General features: G+C 43.3%; 3 protein-coding genes across 3 annotated transcripts; 1 reads left to right on the top strand and 2 right to left on the bottom strand.

The window, feature by feature from the left end:
• The first annotated feature begins 2845 nt into the window (after positions 1–2845).
• Positions 2846–8638, top strand: LOC129860620 (UDP-glucuronosyltransferase 2A2-like). Its single transcript, XM_055931205.1, has 4 exons — positions 2846–3191; positions 6311–6465; positions 6717–6916; positions 7094–8638. Exons 1-4 carry the CDS (start codon positions 3179–3181, stop codon positions 8337–8339), a joined length of 1614 nt encoding a protein of 537 aa, XP_055787180.1. The 5' UTR covers positions 2846–3178; the 3' UTR covers positions 8340–8638.
• On the bottom strand, positions 8615–11181 carry LOC129860622 (P2Y purinoceptor 1-like). The gene has a single exon (XM_055931207.1). The coding sequence runs from the start codon at positions 10240–10242 to the stop codon at positions 9259–9261; it is 984 nt and encodes a 327-aa protein (XP_055787182.1). The 5' UTR covers positions 10243–11181; the 3' UTR covers positions 8615–9258.
• Positions 11182–11280: 99 nt separating this feature from the next.
• Positions 11281–17674, bottom strand: LOC129860621 (CCN family member 5-like). Its single transcript, XM_055931206.1, has 5 exons — positions 17148–17674; positions 16031–16247; positions 14730–14978; positions 13198–13397; positions 11281–12796 (listed from the first exon to the last, which is right to left on the bottom strand). Exons 1-5 carry the CDS (start codon positions 17217–17219, stop codon positions 12479–12481), a joined length of 1056 nt encoding a protein of 351 aa, XP_055787181.1. The 5' UTR covers positions 17220–17674; the 3' UTR covers positions 11281–12478.
• Between the last annotated feature and the right edge of the window lie 2066 nt (positions 17675–19740).

Genomic DNA, 19740 nt, shown 5'->3' with positions numbered 1-19740 from the left:
TACAGTATAAGGAAATAGAGGGAAAAAACAGAAGATAGTTACCAGAGGGACAGACCTTCCCAAGTCCTTTCCCATTTGGTTTGTGTGTCCATTCTTTTTAAATTCAGGCAGCTCAACTTGAAACGCAGAGAACACGTTGTCCTGTCTGTTGTCCTCCTGTATATTGTACTGTCTGTTGTCCTCCTGTATATTGTACTGTCTGCATCACAGGGTGCACCAAGTCTATTTTTACTCGCATGTACTTCTATGCTTCAGCACTCAGTCCCCTGAACAACATGTGCTCGTAACAACATGTGCATAGAAAGCACTAAACCAGCAGATTAAAGTTGGACTTTACTATACTATCTCAGAGCTTACTACTCCTCTCTCTCAAAAGAGATATTGCTTGTTTTTCAATGATTGGTCTCACCTGCACTGTCACAGCGGCGCCTCATGTATTCCATATTGGGCAGTTCCATCCCTGCCAATATTCTCAGTGTGTCTAAGAGAAGAGTGCACGGTCTGAAGAAGACTAGCGGATGGCTATGGAGCTGCTGCCAGATGCTCTTATCAATGTAACAAAACCTCTCTGCCAAAGCCTTTTCTCCCCCTTCACCCCCTCCTTCCTCTTTCTACGACACATGGACATATGATAGTGGCACTGGGCTTGTCCTTTAATGTTTTCCAAGTCTTGGGTTCACAATTCACAACCTACAAACACATACACACACATACACACACACACACACACACACACACACACAGCCAGGGGAGTGAGCTCATAACAGGAGCAAAGGTCACCAAGGGGGTTTTAACCTTTTCAACTCTGTAGCTCCATTTATCATTCTGACCTGAGTTGAAATAATATTTGAAATCTTTTAAATACTATTAGCGTTTGCTTCAGCCTGCCTGTAGTGCCAGGTGGGAGGGGTTTACAGTTCCGTGACTCGTCTTTAGGTTCCATTGCACCGGGCAAGCTCAATCAAGCCCAGCTAGCTGACATATGGAATTGTTTTAAGATGGTCATACTATGGATCATTTAGGTAGAAAAAAATGTACTCAGGAAAATATACACTGCTAAAAAAAATAAAGGGAACACTTAAACAACACAATGTAACTCCAAGTCAATCACACTTCTGTGAAATCAAACTGTCCACTTAGGAAGCAACACTGATTGACAATAAATTTCACATGCTGTTGTGCAAATGGAATAGACAAAAGGTGGAAATTATAGGCAATTAGCAAGACACCCCCCAAAACAGGAGTGATTCTGCAGGTGGTGAGCACAGACCACTTCTCAGTTCCTATGCTTCCTGGCTGATGTTTTGGTCACTTTTGAATGCTGGCGTTGCTTTCACTCTAGTGGTAGCATGAGACGGAGTCTACAACCCACACAAGTGGCTCAGGTAGTGCAGCTCATCCAGGATGGCACATCAATGCGAGCTGTGGCAAAAGGTTTGCTGTGTCTGTCAGCGTAGTGTCCAGAGCATGGAGGCGCTACCAGGAGACAGGCCAGTACATCAGGAGACGTGGAGGAGGCCATAGGAGGGCAACAACCCAGCAGCATGACCGCTACCTCCGCCTTTGTGCAAGGAGGAGCACTGCCAGAGCCCTGCAAAATGACCTCCAGCAGGCCACAAGTGTGCACTACGCTACAGACATTTACGTGAGAAGACCGATTTTAGGGATGTCTTATGGTCTGACAAACACAGCTCTAGCTCTGCCACGTTTTACCACAGACATGTGACACTGGTGGATTCAGACGCATCCAATACAAAAAAACAGATTTCTCTAGTTTAAACTGACAGATTTTGATGGTGATTTCTTTCTTATGTCATTTAGATTGACGCGCTGTTGCATCAATCGACTCTAGGGGTTAACCTGTCTCCTCCCCTTTATCTAAACTGATTGAAGTGGATTTACCAAGTGATATCAATTACTTGGATTCACCTGGTCAGTCTATGTCCTAGAAAGAGCAGGTGTCCTTGATGTTTTGTGAAATCAGTGTATGTCATACTGCATTATACAGCATATTACTGCATGCACATTGAAATGCATAGGCTACCATTAGCTGTATGTGTAATGTCTTCCACAAAAGCATGGTATTTCTGCAGCAATAGCATACACAAGCTATATTCTTGATGTGAGGCCCCAAAATAATCCATTGAAATCTTACCGATATGCAGTGGTAATGCAGAAAGCAAGGTATGGTGGTTTAGTTTTGCAGGAAAGCAAAACATCTAGCCATGCCTAGCTTTATAGCCAAGACCCAAATATGCTGCTCCTTTTGTAAATTATTTTGTAAAGTATTGCCTTTTGCGTTATGTTAGCCTTTTGGATTATGAACGGGCCTTTTTCTTCACTAAACATGTCTGTCTTCGTTTGTCAACATCACATTTACCAACATCCTCACCTCCCACACAGCCATGGATGGCAGCCAGCAAAACTAAAACGTATCATCATAGCTCCTCTGGTTTTCCAATATAAACCTTCTGTTGATCAGACATGTAGCTATGTAACAAAACAGAGCACCAAATCAATCAAAATAATAATTTGTTTGATTTTAATCCCAGTCACACTCAGTACTCGCTCAGGAATTTGCCTCCCTAATCTCAATAAGACAGCTAGGTGTATTATGTTGTAATGAGTTTCTGGCTGCACAATGTGTTACTGTACTGTAATGATCCCTTGGGCCACCACACAAGTATTGACATCAGATTTGATTCAATTTCATTTGGCAAGGGTTGGAAGCGAAGGAAAGATTCTTTGTTTGGATTCCCATTAGCAGACTCCTTGGCGACCGCAAGTCTTCCTGGAGTTTGAAATATATATCAACAGAGAAACTGAGAAGAGGCCCTGGGTTTGGAAATGTTGAAGTCTGAAGATTAGAGTGAAACCTTTTCAAAACAACATCCATCCAAGAGAGGAAAAGCGAGTACAAGACAGTAAGAAAGAAAGGCAGAGGAGAAGGGAAAGGGAGAGAATTGATGGGCTGCTATGTGCTCTCTGACCGTTGGATCTACTGACTGGGAGTACGCTCATGAGTGACGGACTTGACTGGCCTGAACGAAGTGCAATGGAACAATTATAGTATCCTTCGGGGCATCCATAGATTACATATTCACTTTCAGTGTAGTTACTCATTCACTGTGAGTGAGGTTCAGACAGGATAGCTGTATGGTGGAGAAGAAGCAAAAAGATGGATTTTAGAGGTAAGGATTTACTTTGCTGTTCTGTATTTGTAAATGATAGTTTCCATTGACAAGGCCAAATAATATTCATCCAAATACTTGAATGACTGATAATACTTGAATGACTGCTGGTAAGTCCCGTTGACCATGTAGTTTGGATAATGTAATATTTTAGCAAGATCTTTTTTGTGATATCCAATCGGTAGTTACAGTCTTGTCCCATCACTGAAACTCCTGTACGGAGCAATGTGTCATCCAAAACACAACCCTGCCAAGCCGCATTGCTTCTTGACACTGCTTGCTGAACCCGGAAGCCACACCAATGTGTTGGAGGAAGGTCACACCGTACAACTGGCGACACAAGTCAGCGTGCATGTGCCTGGCCGGCCAAACCCTCCCCTAATCCTGACGACGCTGGGCCAATTGTGCGCCGCCTCATGGGTCTACCCGGTTCGCGGCAGGCTGCGACACAGCCTAGGATTGAACCCGGGTCTGTAGTGACACCTTAGACCGATGCTCCACTCGGGAGGCGACATCAAAGTTCTTTGTACATTACATTTTGAAATGTATTAGAGCCAATCATTTGTTTAAAATGTCAATCATTTTACTAACTTACCAAAATGTTGCTTGTATCTCATCCTGCACATCTCTCTCTAAACCAGGTGGTTTGTGTTGAAACTTAATCATAGTGTCCTGTACAGTAATACTGTGCGTCATTAGATATAGTTTGGGATAAGGACACATCCTGCAGCATAAAGAGGTTGTGTTGCTATCTGCTGCTGAATGACTGGTAAGGAATATGGTGGGGTGTACTTTACACAATACTTACTGAGGATTACAAAACTCTTCTTGGCAGAACAACTGTGTCACATCAAATTACAGTACATTTCATCTTTGATCTGAGGCTGGGCTGGTCTTAGTTTTTTGGGGGCCCTAAGCACAATTTGGTTTGGGGGCCACCAACCTCAGGGCCCCTGGGAACATGCCCTGCGTGCCTGATCAGTAATTCTGCCAAGAATACTACAAGGTGTATTTAGCTAGCTAGACTAACTTACCAATTTAAAAAATGTGAGCTGACACGGGCAAGACATTTACAAGAGAAAAACTGCTAACGCACTACCACATTTAAAAATTGCACCTGTGTATTCTACTACTCTAACTCTCAACAGTAAGTTGAGACTCCGGCTGAATTCCTAATATGCATATATCTTTTTTTTTAAAAACAGTTTGTCACTTATGCGGGCGTGCCCCAAGGGTCAATACTGGGGCCCCTCCTGTTCAGCCTGTACATTAATGATCTGCCTTCTGTCTGTACTGGTTCTGAAGTTCAAATGTATGCAGATGATACAGTGATATATGTGCATGCAAAGAGCAAACAAGCTGCACAAGAACTCACTACTGTAATGGTCCAGGTTACATCTGGTTTGCATCTCAATGTGAAAAGAACTGTTTGCATGTTCTTCACAAAGAGGGCAACAGATGCTACTGAGCCAGATGCCTATGTGTCAGGGTGGTATCGGATTTTAAGTACCTTGGCATCATACTTGATTCCAACCTCTCTTTTAAAAAGCATGTGAAAAAGGTAATTTAAAACCTATTCAGTCTGTCTACAAACAGGCTCTCAAAGTGCTTGATAGGAAGCCCAATAGCCATCATCACTGTTACATCCTCAGAAAGCATGAGCTCCTGAGTTGGGAAAATCTTGTGCAATACACTGACGCATGTCTTGTATTCAAGATCCTAAATGGCCTGGCTCCCCCTCCAACAGTATTTTTGTTAAACAGAAAACCCAAACATATGGCAGCAGATCCACAAGGTCTGCCATGAGAGGAGACTGTATAGTTCCCTTAAGGAAAAGCACCTTTAGTAAATCCGCTTTCTCTGTGAGAGCTTCCCATGTCTGGAATACACTGCCATCAGACACACATAACTGCACCACATATCACACTTTCACAAAATGCATGAAGACATGGCTAAAGGTCAATCAGATTTGTGAACATAATCCCTAGCTGTGTATTGCCGCTTTCCATGTTGTCTGTTGTCTGTAGCTTGTGATGTGGAAAGGTGTGGAAACACTGTTGCTTTTATGAATTTTGTCATACTGCTTTTTTGTCCTATGTTGCTCTGTCTGTATGCTATGTTTTGCTTGTCCTATGTTGCTCTGTCTGTATGCTATGTTTTGCTTGTCCTATGTTGCTCTGTCTGTATGCTACGTCTTGCTTGTCCTATGTTGCTCTGTCTGTATGCTACGTCTTGCTTGTCCTATGTTGCTCTGTCTGTATGCTACGTCTTGCTTGTCCTATGTTGCTCTGTCTGTATGCTACGTCTTGCTTGTCCTATGTTGCTCTGTCTGTATGCTACGTCTTGCTTGTCCTATGTTGCTCTGTCTGTATGCTATGTTTTGCTTGTCCTATGTTGCTCTGTCTGTATGCTACGTCTTGCTTGTCCTATGTTGCTCTGTCTGTATGCTACGTCTTGCTTGTCCTATGTTGCTCTGTCTGTATGCTACGTCTTGCTTGTCCTATGTTGCTCTGTCTGTATGCTACGTCTTGCTTGTCCTATGTTGCTCTGTCTGTATGCTATGTTTTGCTTGTCCTATGTTGCTCTGTCTGTATGCTATGTTTTGCTTGTCCTATGTTGCTCTGTCTGTATGCTACGTCTTGCTTGTCCTATGTTGCTCTGTCTGTATGCTACGTCTTGCTTGTCCTATGTTGCTCTGTCTGTATGCTACGTCTTGCTTGTCCTATGTTGCTCTGCTTGTGCTCACTGCTCAATGATTGTCGATATTGTAATTGTTTTTAATAACCTGCCAAGGGACTGCTGTTGAAAATTAGCCGTGCCGGCTAAAACCGTCACTTTTACTGAAACGTTGATTAATGTGCACTGTCCCTGTAAAAATAAAATAAACTCAAATGCCAGAGCCCTGATCTAAGGACTCACTGACCCGTGTAAGTAAAATGTGAAAAATAACTATGGTGTGTAAAGTACATTCTTAGTTTATGGATGTCAATTTACCAGTTCTGTACTCATTTTTACTGTTGTGTCCCAGTTAAGTGTATTTCAGGGTCTTTACAATGTACAGTATTTTAGTGGATTTACAGTGTATGTCAGTCTATTTATCCCGCTCTGTCTCTCCACAGTGATGTGGTCCTGTGTGGCCTTAGTGCCTGTCCTTCTGCTCCTGTCCTCCCTGCAGCCCAGTGAGGCTGGGAGGGTCCTGGTCTACCCTGTCGACGGCAGCCACTGGCTCAACATGAGGATACTGGTGGAGGCTCTTCACACCCAGGGTCACCAGGTGATTACGCATGAGACAATCTCATGATATGAGAACAAAACAATATGTACAATGTACAACTTTTAAAAAAAATGTGCTGCAATACTATTTATCACATAACTGCCTGTAAAAAATACAGTTGAATTAACATTCCTATTAGGATTTATGATTTGCCATCGTTGAGAAACCTTTTGAAATGTTGTTAAAATAAAAATACAATTGCAGAGGAACGTACCGAACCAAGAGCTGAGTGTACTGTCTTTCCCTTACAGGTGACCGTTCTGCGCTCCTCCACCAGCTGGTACGTGACTGAACACTCCCCCCACTACACCTCCATTACTGTGCCCCAGGCTCAGCCCCAGAACATTGAGAGTCAGGAGTTCATGGCCCACTTCCTGAAGAGGTCGCTGGAGATCCAGCGTGGCAAGGGCTCACCCTGGGCCTTCCTGCAGTTCTGTGGGAACCTCTTCAGGTACAAATATACGCCAAAGGCAGGACTAACAGAGCCAAAACCACATTCCTTCCCAAAACAATGAAATTGAGGCCAATTTGCATTTTTGCACGAGCTAGCTCATTGTTAATGCTGATACATGCCTGATGTTTAAATTGTGTTTTTGTCTGTTTACTTTGATTGATCTAATCTGTTCAGCATGCTGAGGCAGAACCAGGAGATGGTGGCCGAGCTGGTCGTCACCATGTTTGAGAACCAGACTCTGATGAGAGATCTGAAGGAGGCTGAGTATGACCTGGTCCTGACTGACCCAGTGTTCCCTGCCGGGGTCCTGGTGGCCCACTACCTCCAGCTCCCCCTGGTTCTCAATGTGCGCTGGGTCCTCAGCGGGGAGGGACACTTTGCCATCGCTCCCTCGCCATTATCCTACGTCCCTCAAGTATTCTCCCGCAACTCTGACCAAATGAACTTTGCACAGAGGCTGAATAACATATTCTACCACTGTCTCAGCTACTACATGTATCGTTACGTCTCCAACCCGCCTTACCAGGCCGTGTGCGACCGCTACTTTGCCCCTGATGAGGTGGACGTCATATCCCTTATCCAGGGAGCTGATCTGTGGCTGATGAGGGTGGACTTCGTCTTTGAGTTCCCTAGACCCACCATGCCGAACGTAGTCTACACGGGCGGGTTCCAGTGCAAACCCTCCAAGCCTTTACCTGCAGCTTTAGAGGACTTTGTCCAGAGTTCTGGAGAGCACGGGGTGGTGGTGATGTCACTGGGGACTCTGTTGGGTGGACTGGGTCCAGAGATGACAGAGGTCATAGCCTCAGCCTTCGCCCGGCTGCCCCAGAAGGTGATGTGGAGACACCTGGGAGAGAGGCCTTTGTCTCTAGGCAACAACACCCTGCTAGTGAAATGGCTGCCTCAGAACGACCTCCTGGGTCACCCCAAAACCAAAGTGTTCGTCACACACGGGGGCACCAACGGGATCTACGAGGCCATCTATCACGGAGTCCCAGTGTTGGGTATCCCTCTCATCTTTGACCAGTTTGACAACATGGTGCGCATGAAGGCCAGAGGAGTGGCAGAGGTTATGGAGGTTACAACATTAGAGGTGGAGTCCTTAACACAGACTCTGATGGACATTCTGGATGAAGAGAAGCCCTACAGAGAGAATATGAGAAGACTATCACGGTTGCACCACGACCGGCCTATAGAACCTTTGGACAGTGCCATCTTCTGGCTGGAGTTTGTTATGCGACACAAGGGGGCAGCTCACCTACGTACAGAGTCCTATAAGATGCCATGGTATGTTTATCATAATGTGGATGTTCTAGCACTGCTGCTGGGCTCTGCTCTGCTTGTTCTGGTGTTGTTTGTGGTTTCCTGTATGTGCTTGGTAAGAGGATTACGAAAGAGGAGAAAGTCCAAGTTGGAGTGATTATGTTACTTACTTAGTTATTACACTGCTAACAATCCAACCATACAGTAGATAGATGTGGGGAAAGCAATTGCAAAACACCTGAAGGTTGTTATAATGGGATTTCCAAAGTGTGTCTGTCTCTGGTATTTTATGTAGAGAACCTTCCTAATATGTCAAGGATATAGGTTGAATCAAGGTATTATTGGTTATTACGATGCAATCCTGCATTTGCTGTGTATTTTCACTCATGTTGTCAATTTTATAATATACAGTGTAAATTGTGACCTTTTTTAATGAAATGAGAATAAATTCAAATGATGTGGAATAAACAGCGAAAGTCTTCTTGATAACTTTGCATTTTCACTTTAGAATACTTCACAAGCAACTTTTTAAAACCTTATGTTCAGGTATGCAGCAGATCAAGACACAGGAAATCCTTAAGTGGTGATAACTTTACATTTTGAAAGCAGATTTACACCTTTCGTGAAAACAACATTTCCTGTTCTTCTGCAAATGCATTCACAGCACTTTGTGTTTTCACATGGCTCTTATCGTATCCTTAATACAAAGCGCCATAAACCAATACAGCCTACTGTGTGCTTAGTTGCAACTGTCTGACAATATTATACATTTACAACATCTTTACATCTATCAGTTGAATAAACTGTATATTTACATCTCTTAGATACAAAGAATAACCAGGAATGTACATTCATGCAGATGACCATGCAAGGAATACAATGTACTTTCCATATCCGCATATTTATAGTACAGCTCAGTAAACACACAAGAGACCTATAGAAATCTGGGAACTGTACTTTGAACTTCCCTATTCAAACAATAATATGCACAGTAATAAACACATTAGAAATTGCTGAGAGAAAAGCAGAATGACTCAAGAAAGCAAACAAAGCTGCACTGCTATTTCAATGTGAGTTCATAATGGTGGGGTTTGTGTCTGGATGCGATGGTTGAATAGCCGAGGCACAGACCGACGAGCTCGTTCCCAAAGCCTGGTGATATGTACGAGCAGGTTTTCATTGCTGTGGATGTAAATCAATGGGTTGATGGCACTGTTTAGACACACGAGTGCTCGGCTGACTTGGTGAGCAATGTAGATGCCAGCAAACCAATCTTCACACGTGCCTTTGCTTTTCAAAATCCTAGTCTTCAGGTTTAGATTTCTGAATATGTGATACGGTATGTAGCAGACTGAGAAGAGTAAAGTCACAATGAACACCAGTTTTAGGCATCTCTGCTTCATCACTTGATCAATGTTGGGGTTGTTTAAGAGGACCACAGCCACATGTCCATAGCAACCCAATATGATGAGCAGAGGGATGAAAAATCCAGATACTGTCCACGCAATACTGTAGTCCAGGTATTCCTTGGTAGAGAAGTTGGAGGTGGTGTCAACGCATTTGACATTCCCTGAAGAAGAGTTGAATAATGTTTTGTCAAAGAACATATCAGGAATACTCTCAATGCAGACTAAACCCCAAATTACAGCTGTGATGACTACAGAGTGGCCCCTTGTTATCCTGCCCATCACTCTCAGTGGGTGGACAATGCTCAGGTACCTGTATACACTAATACACGTGAGGAAACCAATACTGCCATACAAGTTCAAATTGAAGCAGAATCTTGTAATCTTGCAGAAGACTTGTCCAAAGGCCCAGTGACTGCCTGCTGAGTAGTACGTAAACAGAAATGGAAGAGTGAGCAAATACAGAATATCTGCAACTCCAAGGTTCAGAACAAAAATGTTGATATTTCCGAATTTCTTCCAGTTCGCAAACAAGGATTTTAGTCCCCAGCAGTTAGCAACAAGACCGACAATAAACACTGACATATACACTGTAGGTAAAAACGTGTGAGTGAAGTCCATGTTAATGTGTCCACAGGAAAAGTTTGTCTTCATTTTCTTTCCTCAAAAAATATTTGATTATGAACAGGTCTGTCTTGCCAAAGATATTGTAGCTGGATGAGAATAACCTCTATAAATAAAGGTCAAGTTGAATGAAGTCAGATTCTCAGTTTCCTAGCACTGCTCAGTTCTTCTCAGTGCTCCACATCATTGTTTTCTATTTGAACTTGTTTGACATTGCCGTGTGGTCTATGGTTTCTCGGTAGGCATGCAGAAGAGCAGACACACCCAACTACAAACAGGAAACCCATGTACGTCCACACACACACACACACACACACACACACACACACACACACACACACACACACACACACACACACACACACACACACACACACACACACAAACACAATGATAAGACAGCCCATAGGAAGGAGGTCAGAGACAACAAGCTCTCCCTCAATGTCAGCAAGACACAAGAGCTGATAGTAGACTGCAGGACACGGAGGGCAGAGCACGCTCCCATTCCCAGGGCTGTAGCGGAGCTGTTCGAGAGCTTCAAGTTCCTCGGTGTCCACATCACTAAGGATCTATTATGGTCCACACACACCAACACAGTTGTGAAGAGGGCACGACAACGCCTCTTCCCCCTCAGGAGGCTGAAAAGATTTGGCATTGGCCCTCAGATCCTCATAAAGATCTACAGCTGCACCATCGAGAGCATCTTGACTGGCTGCATTACCGCTTGGTATGGCAACTGCTTGGCATCTGACCGCAAGGCGCTACAGAGAGTAGTGTGTACGGCCCAGTACATCACTGGGGCCGAGCTCCCTGCCATCCAGGACCTCTATACCATGCAGTGTTAGAGGAAGGCAATACAAAGTGTCAAAGACTACAGCCACCAAAGTCATAGACTGCTTTTTTTAAACATATCTCATTGTGACTATATTTGCACTGATCTGTGAGTCCAATGGAAGTCATTAGATACTGCAAATATGAAGATACTGTACATGGCTTTCTGACTTTGGGAAGCTACATTGTATATTGTCGATGTTGAAAGCTATCAAATATCAGCACCCAAATCACTAATAAGTCATAAGGAGTTTTAAGGGAAAGTTACAGCACAAATTACAACAATCAAATCTCAATGTAGTAATATCATTAATGGATAATATACAATATACAAAGGAGCTCAAGCTTTACATAAAAAGGCATTGTGAATGGAAAACAGTTTGGACAAAGTATAAAATCAGTGATACAATTGTACATTATTTCAAAAAAGCATTCGAATAGTTTATATTTACAGCAACATTGAAAATAAGTGCAATTTCATCTGACTAAGAACACAAAATAGAGACATTTATAAACAAACAAACAAACTGATATAACAGATGGCATTTGCATGTCAAGATACAGTATCTATCAACTCAAAGGTTGGTGTCACTCTGCAAAATAAATTCACTCAAATGAAAGTAACAACACTTGAGTCTTATCCACTCAACTAAGTCAGGTCACGTGGTCAGGAGAAACTCTGGGGCGTGAGTCAATGAGTCAAGAAAGACAACAAATGACTGTCATCTGATCTTCTACATACAGCATAAGACTACAGTTGGTCAATTAGTCCAAAATAAATTTGTTGTGTTACGGTATTTAACTTCTATATGCTAGATAGAGGCTAGTATTTTTCTGCTCTCTTGCAAACTCCTTGTGGAATTGTCATGCCTAATGTTTGGCTTGACAATGACTCTGTTGTAGAGAGAAACCAGGCTAATATCTGGGGTCAGGGTAGCTAACTAGGGTTTCCTGACCTATTCTTTTCCTCATGAGGTCACCTTATGAGATGTGATAGAGTGGAATAGAGTGGAGGTCTTAGTGCAGACGGAGCTTGTCCATTCATATCAGGGCTTTCTTACCCCGACTCAGTCACAGTTTATCACCTAGAAGATCTTTTCACTTCCCCCATCTATCCTATGAAGTGGGCTACACCTGCTGGATCAAGCCATGATAGACAGAGGCTCTGTTCAAATATTCATACTGGTATACCACTTAGAAGGAGTGCACTTGTATGGACATTGGAACACAGCAAAAGTGTTGCTCCCAGGTCCTGTCTGGACAGGTGTCAGTATGAGTGTGTCAGTACATGGAGAGGGGTAGGATAGGGCTCTAGATCTTGACAACAACTTAGTAAAGTGGAGCCATTCAGAAAAGATTGAGGTGGAGAGCCATGGTGGACGCCCTAGGTTCTCAAGGAGGCATAGGACCCAGAGGATTGACTCGAACGTCAAGTCTAGCCCCACACGGCAGGGCTCCGGTGAGAGCGTGCGGAGCCTGAATAGGGTGCAGCTGCATAGGGTCCTGAAGCTGAGTAGGGGCAGTTGTAGTGACAGACACAGGACTGGATCATCATGACTGCCCGGTGAAGGAGTCTGCCGGTAGGGCACCGAAAGGCCACTGAGGCCGTGCTGATCCGGTAGGGGGTACAGCAGCGGGCATCGGTGCACTGACCGCAGTACCGGGGCCGGTAGACCCGTGTGCTGTAGCAGCCCTGGTGCACCAGTCTCACTGGCACCACTGACCTGTAGCTGGGCTCACAATGCCGGGCCCACTGGGAAAACAGATCAACGTTAGGCTGCTAGATGAGCTCATGGTTGCTGAGAATAGAGGTTCATGTATTATTAGACTAGAATGAACTCAAATGCACTTATTGAAGAAAATACATTAACCATAATACATCTACTGTACACATTCTTATATCTGTGAGAGGTATTTTTTCCAACACAAGCATTTTCCAGTATGACCATTTCACAGACTGAGCAATGGGCACTTTACACCAATATAGTAGTCTAGGTGACCGGAACCCACATTTTAACACATACATGAGGCTTACGTATGGCTCCTGTTAACATAACCTATTAACCCCAAATACACTTGAGGATGGGGTAGACGTGGAGTTAGGGTACGGGGGTAGAGACGTAGGGCAGAGAGTCTGGGAATATATTAACTCACCATGGGGTTCCTGTGTGGCTGGAGTGCCTGACAGGGCCGGACCTTACAAAGACGGCTCTGCATCTCGAGCCGACAGGCTGGGTTCTTGTTGGAGACCCGCGTGGAGACCCCAGCGCCACAGGTTTGGGAACATGCGCTCCACTCTGTACTCTGGTCTATGCAGTTAGAGGGACCCGACAGGCCTGGCCACAAACTGGAGGCTGGAGAGAGGAAGCCAGGATAAAAATGAGACCGAGTGGTGAATTTCCTGAAGAAAACTTGAGTGCTTGCTTCAGCTGTCTAAAATAAGAATAATAAGTATGGGGAATAACAGTAGTGTGCTTCGAGCAAACACACTAATGGGACAATGAGGAATAAGTGACTTGTCACGAGATCCAGCTGTTAACAACTCAATCAGAGCCAAACTAACTCATCCGACATGACTTCCCTGGTTAATAGATTTTTATCAGAGTGTCTCAGATGTCATAATGTCTCTTAATGACTCAATTGGCCTAAACTTGTACAGGAACTTTTCGTAGCACAGAAAAGCAGTGCTATCTGGATGGAGATCAATCCCTAAGATAGCATCTCCGGTCGGATCTAAGTCATAATAATCAGTAGTTTCTTTGGCATTGTTTCTGTAACACAGCACACACAAAAATCTAGGCTTTGAATTCAAGAACACTTAGAACAAAATGTTCCATTGCTATTGACATAGCTTGACTGTGTGACAGTGTCAGACATTTCAGATGTTCTTTTTTCCTTAGCGGTTTTATTTTCCTAACCCGTTTTTGGGACTATTTCAGACTCCTTGGGCTTATTGTGTTTAATTGTTGCGTCACCTAGCCATGGGTCTTGTTATGAAACTAGGCATTGGTCCCAAAATGGCACCATATTCCCTATATAATTCACTACTTGGTTACAAGTAGTGCACTACATATGGAATAGGGGGCCATCTGGGACACAGCTTTGGAAACAGGATCGGTGTTGGAACAAGGCTTGTTATTTTGACAAAAATGTGCATTTTCATCTGGCCAGACTTTTCCAATGAAATGCGGGGGTTATATTTGGACATTGTGCATTTTCATTTGGCTAGACTCACCACAATAAAATGCAAAAGATCCCTCAATAAAAGACCTCAGACTATGAGCGTCAGTGGCAGAGCTCATATAAACGTGGGAAGCTAAATATTGCCCTACAGCTTGATCGACGGAACAACATTTGTCATCCTTATATTCAATTGTGTGTAAAAGTGTTATGTATAGGTAGCTAACATCTAAGCTGGACAAACACCATATTCTTCATGAATGTCAAGCTAACACCAAAAATAATGGTTTAGGATCCACAGGGAAGCATTTTATTGGTTCCCTCTCAAGATGGTCCAATCGAAATACGTAGCAGGAACCTGTGTCAGAACAGAGGATGACTAGCCTGGTCCCAGATCTGCATATAGTAGCTAATGCCAACCACCATAAGGAGTTAGCTATACAGCACAAACATATCTGGAACCAGGCTAGAATATGACTGTTAAACTAGACTGGTGTCTCAGTTACCTGTGATGGCATCCTGAACGACTGTGTTGTCCATGTTCTCACAGACCCACTCCTTGCAGCACTTCCCAGGCAGCTGTACCTGTTGGGGGTGTGGGCAGTCTGGGTTGGGAAGATGGACGTCCTCAGGGCACAGGGGCACGCAAGTCACCCCTCCCCCCAGGCAGCGGCACTGGGTGGCACAGGAGGGCTGGAACACCTGGCCATCCTGGTAGGAGACCCCGTTCAGCTCACAGCCCAACTCCTCCTGACCTGGAAGGTGGAAACAGAACAGACCTGGTTTCAAATACCACTTGCCTGCCTGGAGTGCCAGATGGTTAGGGTTTGCATTTTGGGACTATTGGATTACTTCATCAAACCATGCAAACTCAATCAAGCACAGATATTTTAAATGATTTAAAATAGTATTTGAACCCAGGTCTGGGAACAGGACAGAGAGACCCTCTTAGAGGCTCTTTACCCTGGACGGGCAGCCCCACCCTAACCTTAACTCTAACCCATACACATACCCTGCACCATGGACCCTGCTCTGTTCTGGACTCTGGAAAAAAATACAATTACTCACAGAAAGAGAGAGAAAGAGAGAGAGAGAGAGCGAGCGAGAGAGAGAGAGAGAGAGAGAGAGATAGAGAGCTTGTGTAAGAGTGAGGTAAGTACACAAGAGGATCATGTCTACTACCAAGCCTCTAAGGTTGTTATGTGATGTTATGGGAAACCAGGCTTTCCCAAATGGAACCCTTTCCCCTATTTAGTGCACTACTTCTGGTCAAAAGCAGTGCACTATGCAGGGAATAGGGTGCCATTTGGGATGCACTCCAGTCCTGAGGAGTCTGTTTTCCAATCCGTGTGTGTTGTCTCGGCAATGTATCATTCTCGATGGGCAGTCAGAGGAAATGTGTCAACACCACCACTGAAAATAGAGGTTCAGATGTTTTGGAGTACAGTCAAACTAGAGCCCCTGCGCTCTGCGGCTGGCTGGATCAGTATATGCCCTAAACAGATTGTCTGTTTGTCCCTCTCATACAAACAGTCAGACATAGACTTCAGCTCCATGTGCCATCCCTTTCTGTGTTTTTTGTCTGCTAGCCTGGTTGTTTAGAAAAGGGTGACACTGTGCAGAGCCTGTGGTCCAGTGGCAACACTTCCGGCACAAGCACATGTGTTATGACCCTGGAGACCAGGCAGGATTCAATCCCTGTGTCCACCCTTCCCACTGTTTATCCTTCTCATCTAACCCCCCCTTCCGTTTACATTACTGTCAGTAATAAAGCCTAAAAAAACAGGAGGAAAAGGCTGGCACTCACTGACACACTCTCCAGGGTCGCCGGGGAAGCTGGCGCTGTAGTCACACTGTAGTCCTCTCTGGCTGTCACACACATACAGGTCGCTGCAGGCCTCGCCCTGCTGCCGGGCACACACCTGGCAGCACCGGCAGCCGTCCAGGACCAGAGGGACTCCTGCTGGGCACTGGGGCACGGGGTTGGGGCACTGGCATGGTCCTGGGCACAGCTGACACCACACCTAGAGTAACACAGGGGGCAGAGGTTAGAGGTTAAATCAGGCTGAGGTTAGAGCAAGAGGAGTAGGAGGTCAATTGGTTGTTGTTGTTGTTGTTGTCGTCATTGTCATCATAGTCTTCATCATTACGACCATTATCATCATCATCATCATAATCATCCTCATCACCATAGTTGAAAAATGCTGCCGTTATGTTCTGAAATAAAACAGCCTTTCCTTGACAAATTGTAAGCACATTAATATTTGGTAGAAGTACTTTGTTTGAGGAACACTATGTCCAACACTGTCTGGTCAAAATAGTCCTGTTTTCAATTACATGCCGTTAATGGAGCCAAGCCACAGCAGGCAGCCTTTGGACATACTGGCCTCAATTATTCACTGGTGTAGCAATGTCTACGGCAACTATGCAATGCAACATCAAACATTCCGAATATTCATCATTCATCAATATTTCTAAACATTTCTCATTAATATTCACAATGATCTGTATAAAGTGTAAAAAAAAAAGCCAATTTCTAAAATGACAAAACACAAAATAATAAAGTACTTAGCAGTGTACAATACTGTTACATCATGCCATGAATAGCTAGCTACTTGTACGTATATTACATATTGGCTATGCAGTAAGTTACAAATATGGTAAATTGACTATAGAGTAAGTTACAAATAAAAACAACATCAACAACATAAAAACAAAATCAGTTCTATCAAAATAATCTTCAACCACAGCCACCTGAAAGCTTCTGATAGATCCTTCCGTGGAATCAATGGAATCGATCAATGGAATGCAGTCTCGTTGATCTCCACAGACAGTTCACATCCTGAGCAACAGGTGTAAGCTACAGGTACAGTTCACCTCCAGGTACACACAAATAGAAGAGCAGAATAGTAGTTTGGCCTCACCTGCAGTGCACCCATACAGAGCAGCAAAGCCAAGGCTATCACATTGTCACTGAGTTGTCTTGAAATTTCCATTGGATCGTCTGTAGGTTGATTGAACTGCTCTGTTTGTCTGTCTGTCTAACCTCATAAGTGTGATGGTAGTGGTGCCTGCTAGCTAGCAGTGCTGCTTGCTGTTTGCTGACTGCTCATTCCTCTGCATGGCTGACATTTATCGAGTCTCTGCTGTGATGTCACAGGCTGACCGCCGTGTAAACAGTCACTGGAGCGGGAGCAGAAATGCTTCACATTCCTACTCGCTGTTGCCCATTTCTACTTTCAGACCTTTTTCTCCTCCTATCTCCCTCCCATCTCTCTCCCCCTCTAGCTGTTATAGATTGAAACAGGTAGTTGTTCAGTATTTCCTCATTTCAAAACCTCATCAAATGCAACTGAATTCAATTACTTATTCTAAGTCAACCTGCAGTTGTAATAATGAGCCTCTTACAATTCCAACCTCGTCGTCCTCTGGTTGCCATTGTGCTGCAGCAGCATGTCTGATGTGAGGCTGAACTTGAGTCGCTGTGACCTGTCCCATTGTGAAAGAGAGGAACTCAAACAGAAACACTAGAGTAAAGTAAAGTGAAAGTAAACACTGTCAGAGAGTTCCATCCTCAGAGACCATGAGGACACAAAATGTGCCCAGCAACCACAGCAAAGAAGCAGAAAACACTAACATCTAGCCTAAATTAGAGGCTGTTGTTATGAAGGTCACAGATAAAACATAGCAGCATGACTGGAGAGAACATTTGGGCCGGGTGAAAACTTGTTCTGTAAAAGTCTAGATTATATTATCAATGAAATAGGCCTACCATTACATACCATTAGTGTTGGGGAATAGTGAACTACATGTAGTTGAACTAGTAATTAAACTAAGTTTTCCAGTAGCTTGGTGGTATTTGAACTACATTCAAATATTGGTAATTTCAGTAGTTAATTGCTTTATTGCCATGTAGCAGTGTAGCTAATTACTGGAACTACACACTTATTTTTTAGCATAAATTAAATACAATTTGTGTTTAATACACATTCTGTTAAAACTTCTTGTCAATACGGGGGCGCTGTTTTCACTTTGGAAAAAATCATGCCCAAATGAAATGGCCTCGTACTCTTTTCTAGATCATACAATATGCATATTATTATTACTTTTGGATAGAAAACACTCAGAAGTTTCTAAAGCTGTTTGTATTATGTCTGTGAGTAAAACAGAACTCGTTTTGCAGAAAACTTCCATGGAGGAAGTGAAAAATCTGAAAACGAGGCTCTGTTTCAGGGCCTGCCTATTCAATTGCCTTATATATTTATCGATATGCATGCACTTCATACGCCTTCCACTAGATGTCAACAGGCAGTGGAAGGTGGAATGGGGTGTCTAGCTTGATCTGAGGCCGAACAAGAGCTTTTGGAGTGGCAGGTCAGGAATTTTCTTTGTCTACCAAGGCGCGCCGCGGAGCTCAACATTGGCTTCTGAAAAGCGTTACGTATACATGGCGAATATCTCCGGCTCTGATTTTATTTGATACATGTGATAATAACATCATAAAGTAGGTTTTTTCAACCGAGTTTTATCAGTTTATTCAACGTTTATTGGGACTTTTGTAATTTTCCGTTCTTTGCGGCAAGAGTTGATGGGCATGTTCGCGCCACATGGCTAGCTAAGGTTGCTAATTCGACAGAAGAAATGCACATTCTAAAACCAAACAACGATTTATTCTGGACCAAGGACTCCTTGTACAACATTCTGATGGAAGCTCAACAAAAGTAAGAAAACATTTATGATGTTATTTCGTATTTCTGTGTAAAATGTTGAGTCCTATTCTCCGCCGTTTTGGTGAGCGCTGTCTCGCAATAACGCAAGCTGTATGTTATGGTAAAGTTATTTTTTTAAATCTAACACAGCGGTTGCATTAAGAACCAGTGTATCTTTCATTTGCCATACAACAAGTATTTTTATGTAAAGTTTATGATGAGTTCTTTGGTCAGATTAGGTGAGTGTCCAAAATATCTCTGGAGATTCTGGTGAATCGATGCTACGTATTCACAATGTATAATCAGGATTTGTAGCTCTAAATATGCACATTTTCGAACAAAACAATAGTATTGTATAACATGATGTTATAAGACTGTCATCTGATGAATTTGTTCAAGGTTAGTGATTAATTTTATATCTTTTGCTGGTTTTTGCGAAAGCTACCTTTTGCGGTGAATAAATGCGTTTGTGTGTTTGGCTATTGTGGTAAGCTAATATAATTCTATATTGTGTTTTCGCTGTAAAACACTTAAAAAATCGGAAATATTGGCTGGATTCACAAGATGTTTATCTTTCATTTGCTGTACACCATGTATTTTTCATAAATGTTTTATGATGAGTATTTAGGTATTTCACGTTGCTCTATGTAATTATTCTGGCTGCTTTGGTGATATTTTTGATGGTAGCTGCAATGTAAAACTATGATTTATACCTCAAATATGCACATTTTTGAACAAAACATAAATGTATTGTATAACATGTTATAAGACTGTCATCTGATGAAGTTGTTTCTTGGTTAGTGACTAA

Source organism: Salvelinus fontinalis, chromosome 8, assembly GCF_029448725.1.
Source record: "Salvelinus fontinalis isolate EN_2023a chromosome 8, ASM2944872v1, whole genome shotgun sequence".
NCBI classification, from domain to species: Eukaryota; Metazoa; Chordata; class Actinopteri; order Salmoniformes; family Salmonidae; genus Salvelinus; species Salvelinus fontinalis.
This window is presented reverse-complemented; position numbering and strand designations above follow the sequence as displayed.

What these genes read in the sequence shown, in the direction of transcription:
- LOC129860621 (XM_055931206.1), bottom strand. Translation starts at nt 17,219, where the DNA reads ATGGAAATTTCAAGACAACTCAGTGACAATGTGATAGCCTTGGCTTTG. An exon ending in CGTTCAGGATGCCATCACAG is followed by an intron (nt 13,398 to 14,729) that starts GTAACTGAGACA and finishes TCCTCTCTCCAG; the next exon opens with CCTCCAGTTTGTGGCCAGGC. An exon ending in AGCCACACAGGAACCCCATG is followed by an intron (nt 12,797 to 13,197) that starts GTGAGTTAATAT and finishes CTGTTTTCCCAG; the next exon opens with TGGGCCCGGCATTGTGAGCC.
- LOC129860620 (XM_055931205.1), top strand. An exon ending in TTCACACCCAGGGTCACCAG is followed by an intron (nt 6,466 to 6,716) that starts GTGATTACGCAT and finishes TTTCCCTTACAG; the next exon opens with GTGACCGTTCTGCGCTCCTC. An exon ending in TTCTGTGGGAACCTCTTCAG is followed by an intron (nt 6,917 to 7,093) that starts GTACAAATATAC and finishes TAATCTGTTCAG; the next exon opens with CATGCTGAGGCAGAACCAGG.
- LOC129860622 (XM_055931207.1), bottom strand. Translation starts at nt 10,242, where the DNA reads ATGAAGACAAACTTTTCCTGTGGACACATTAACATGGACTTCACTCAC.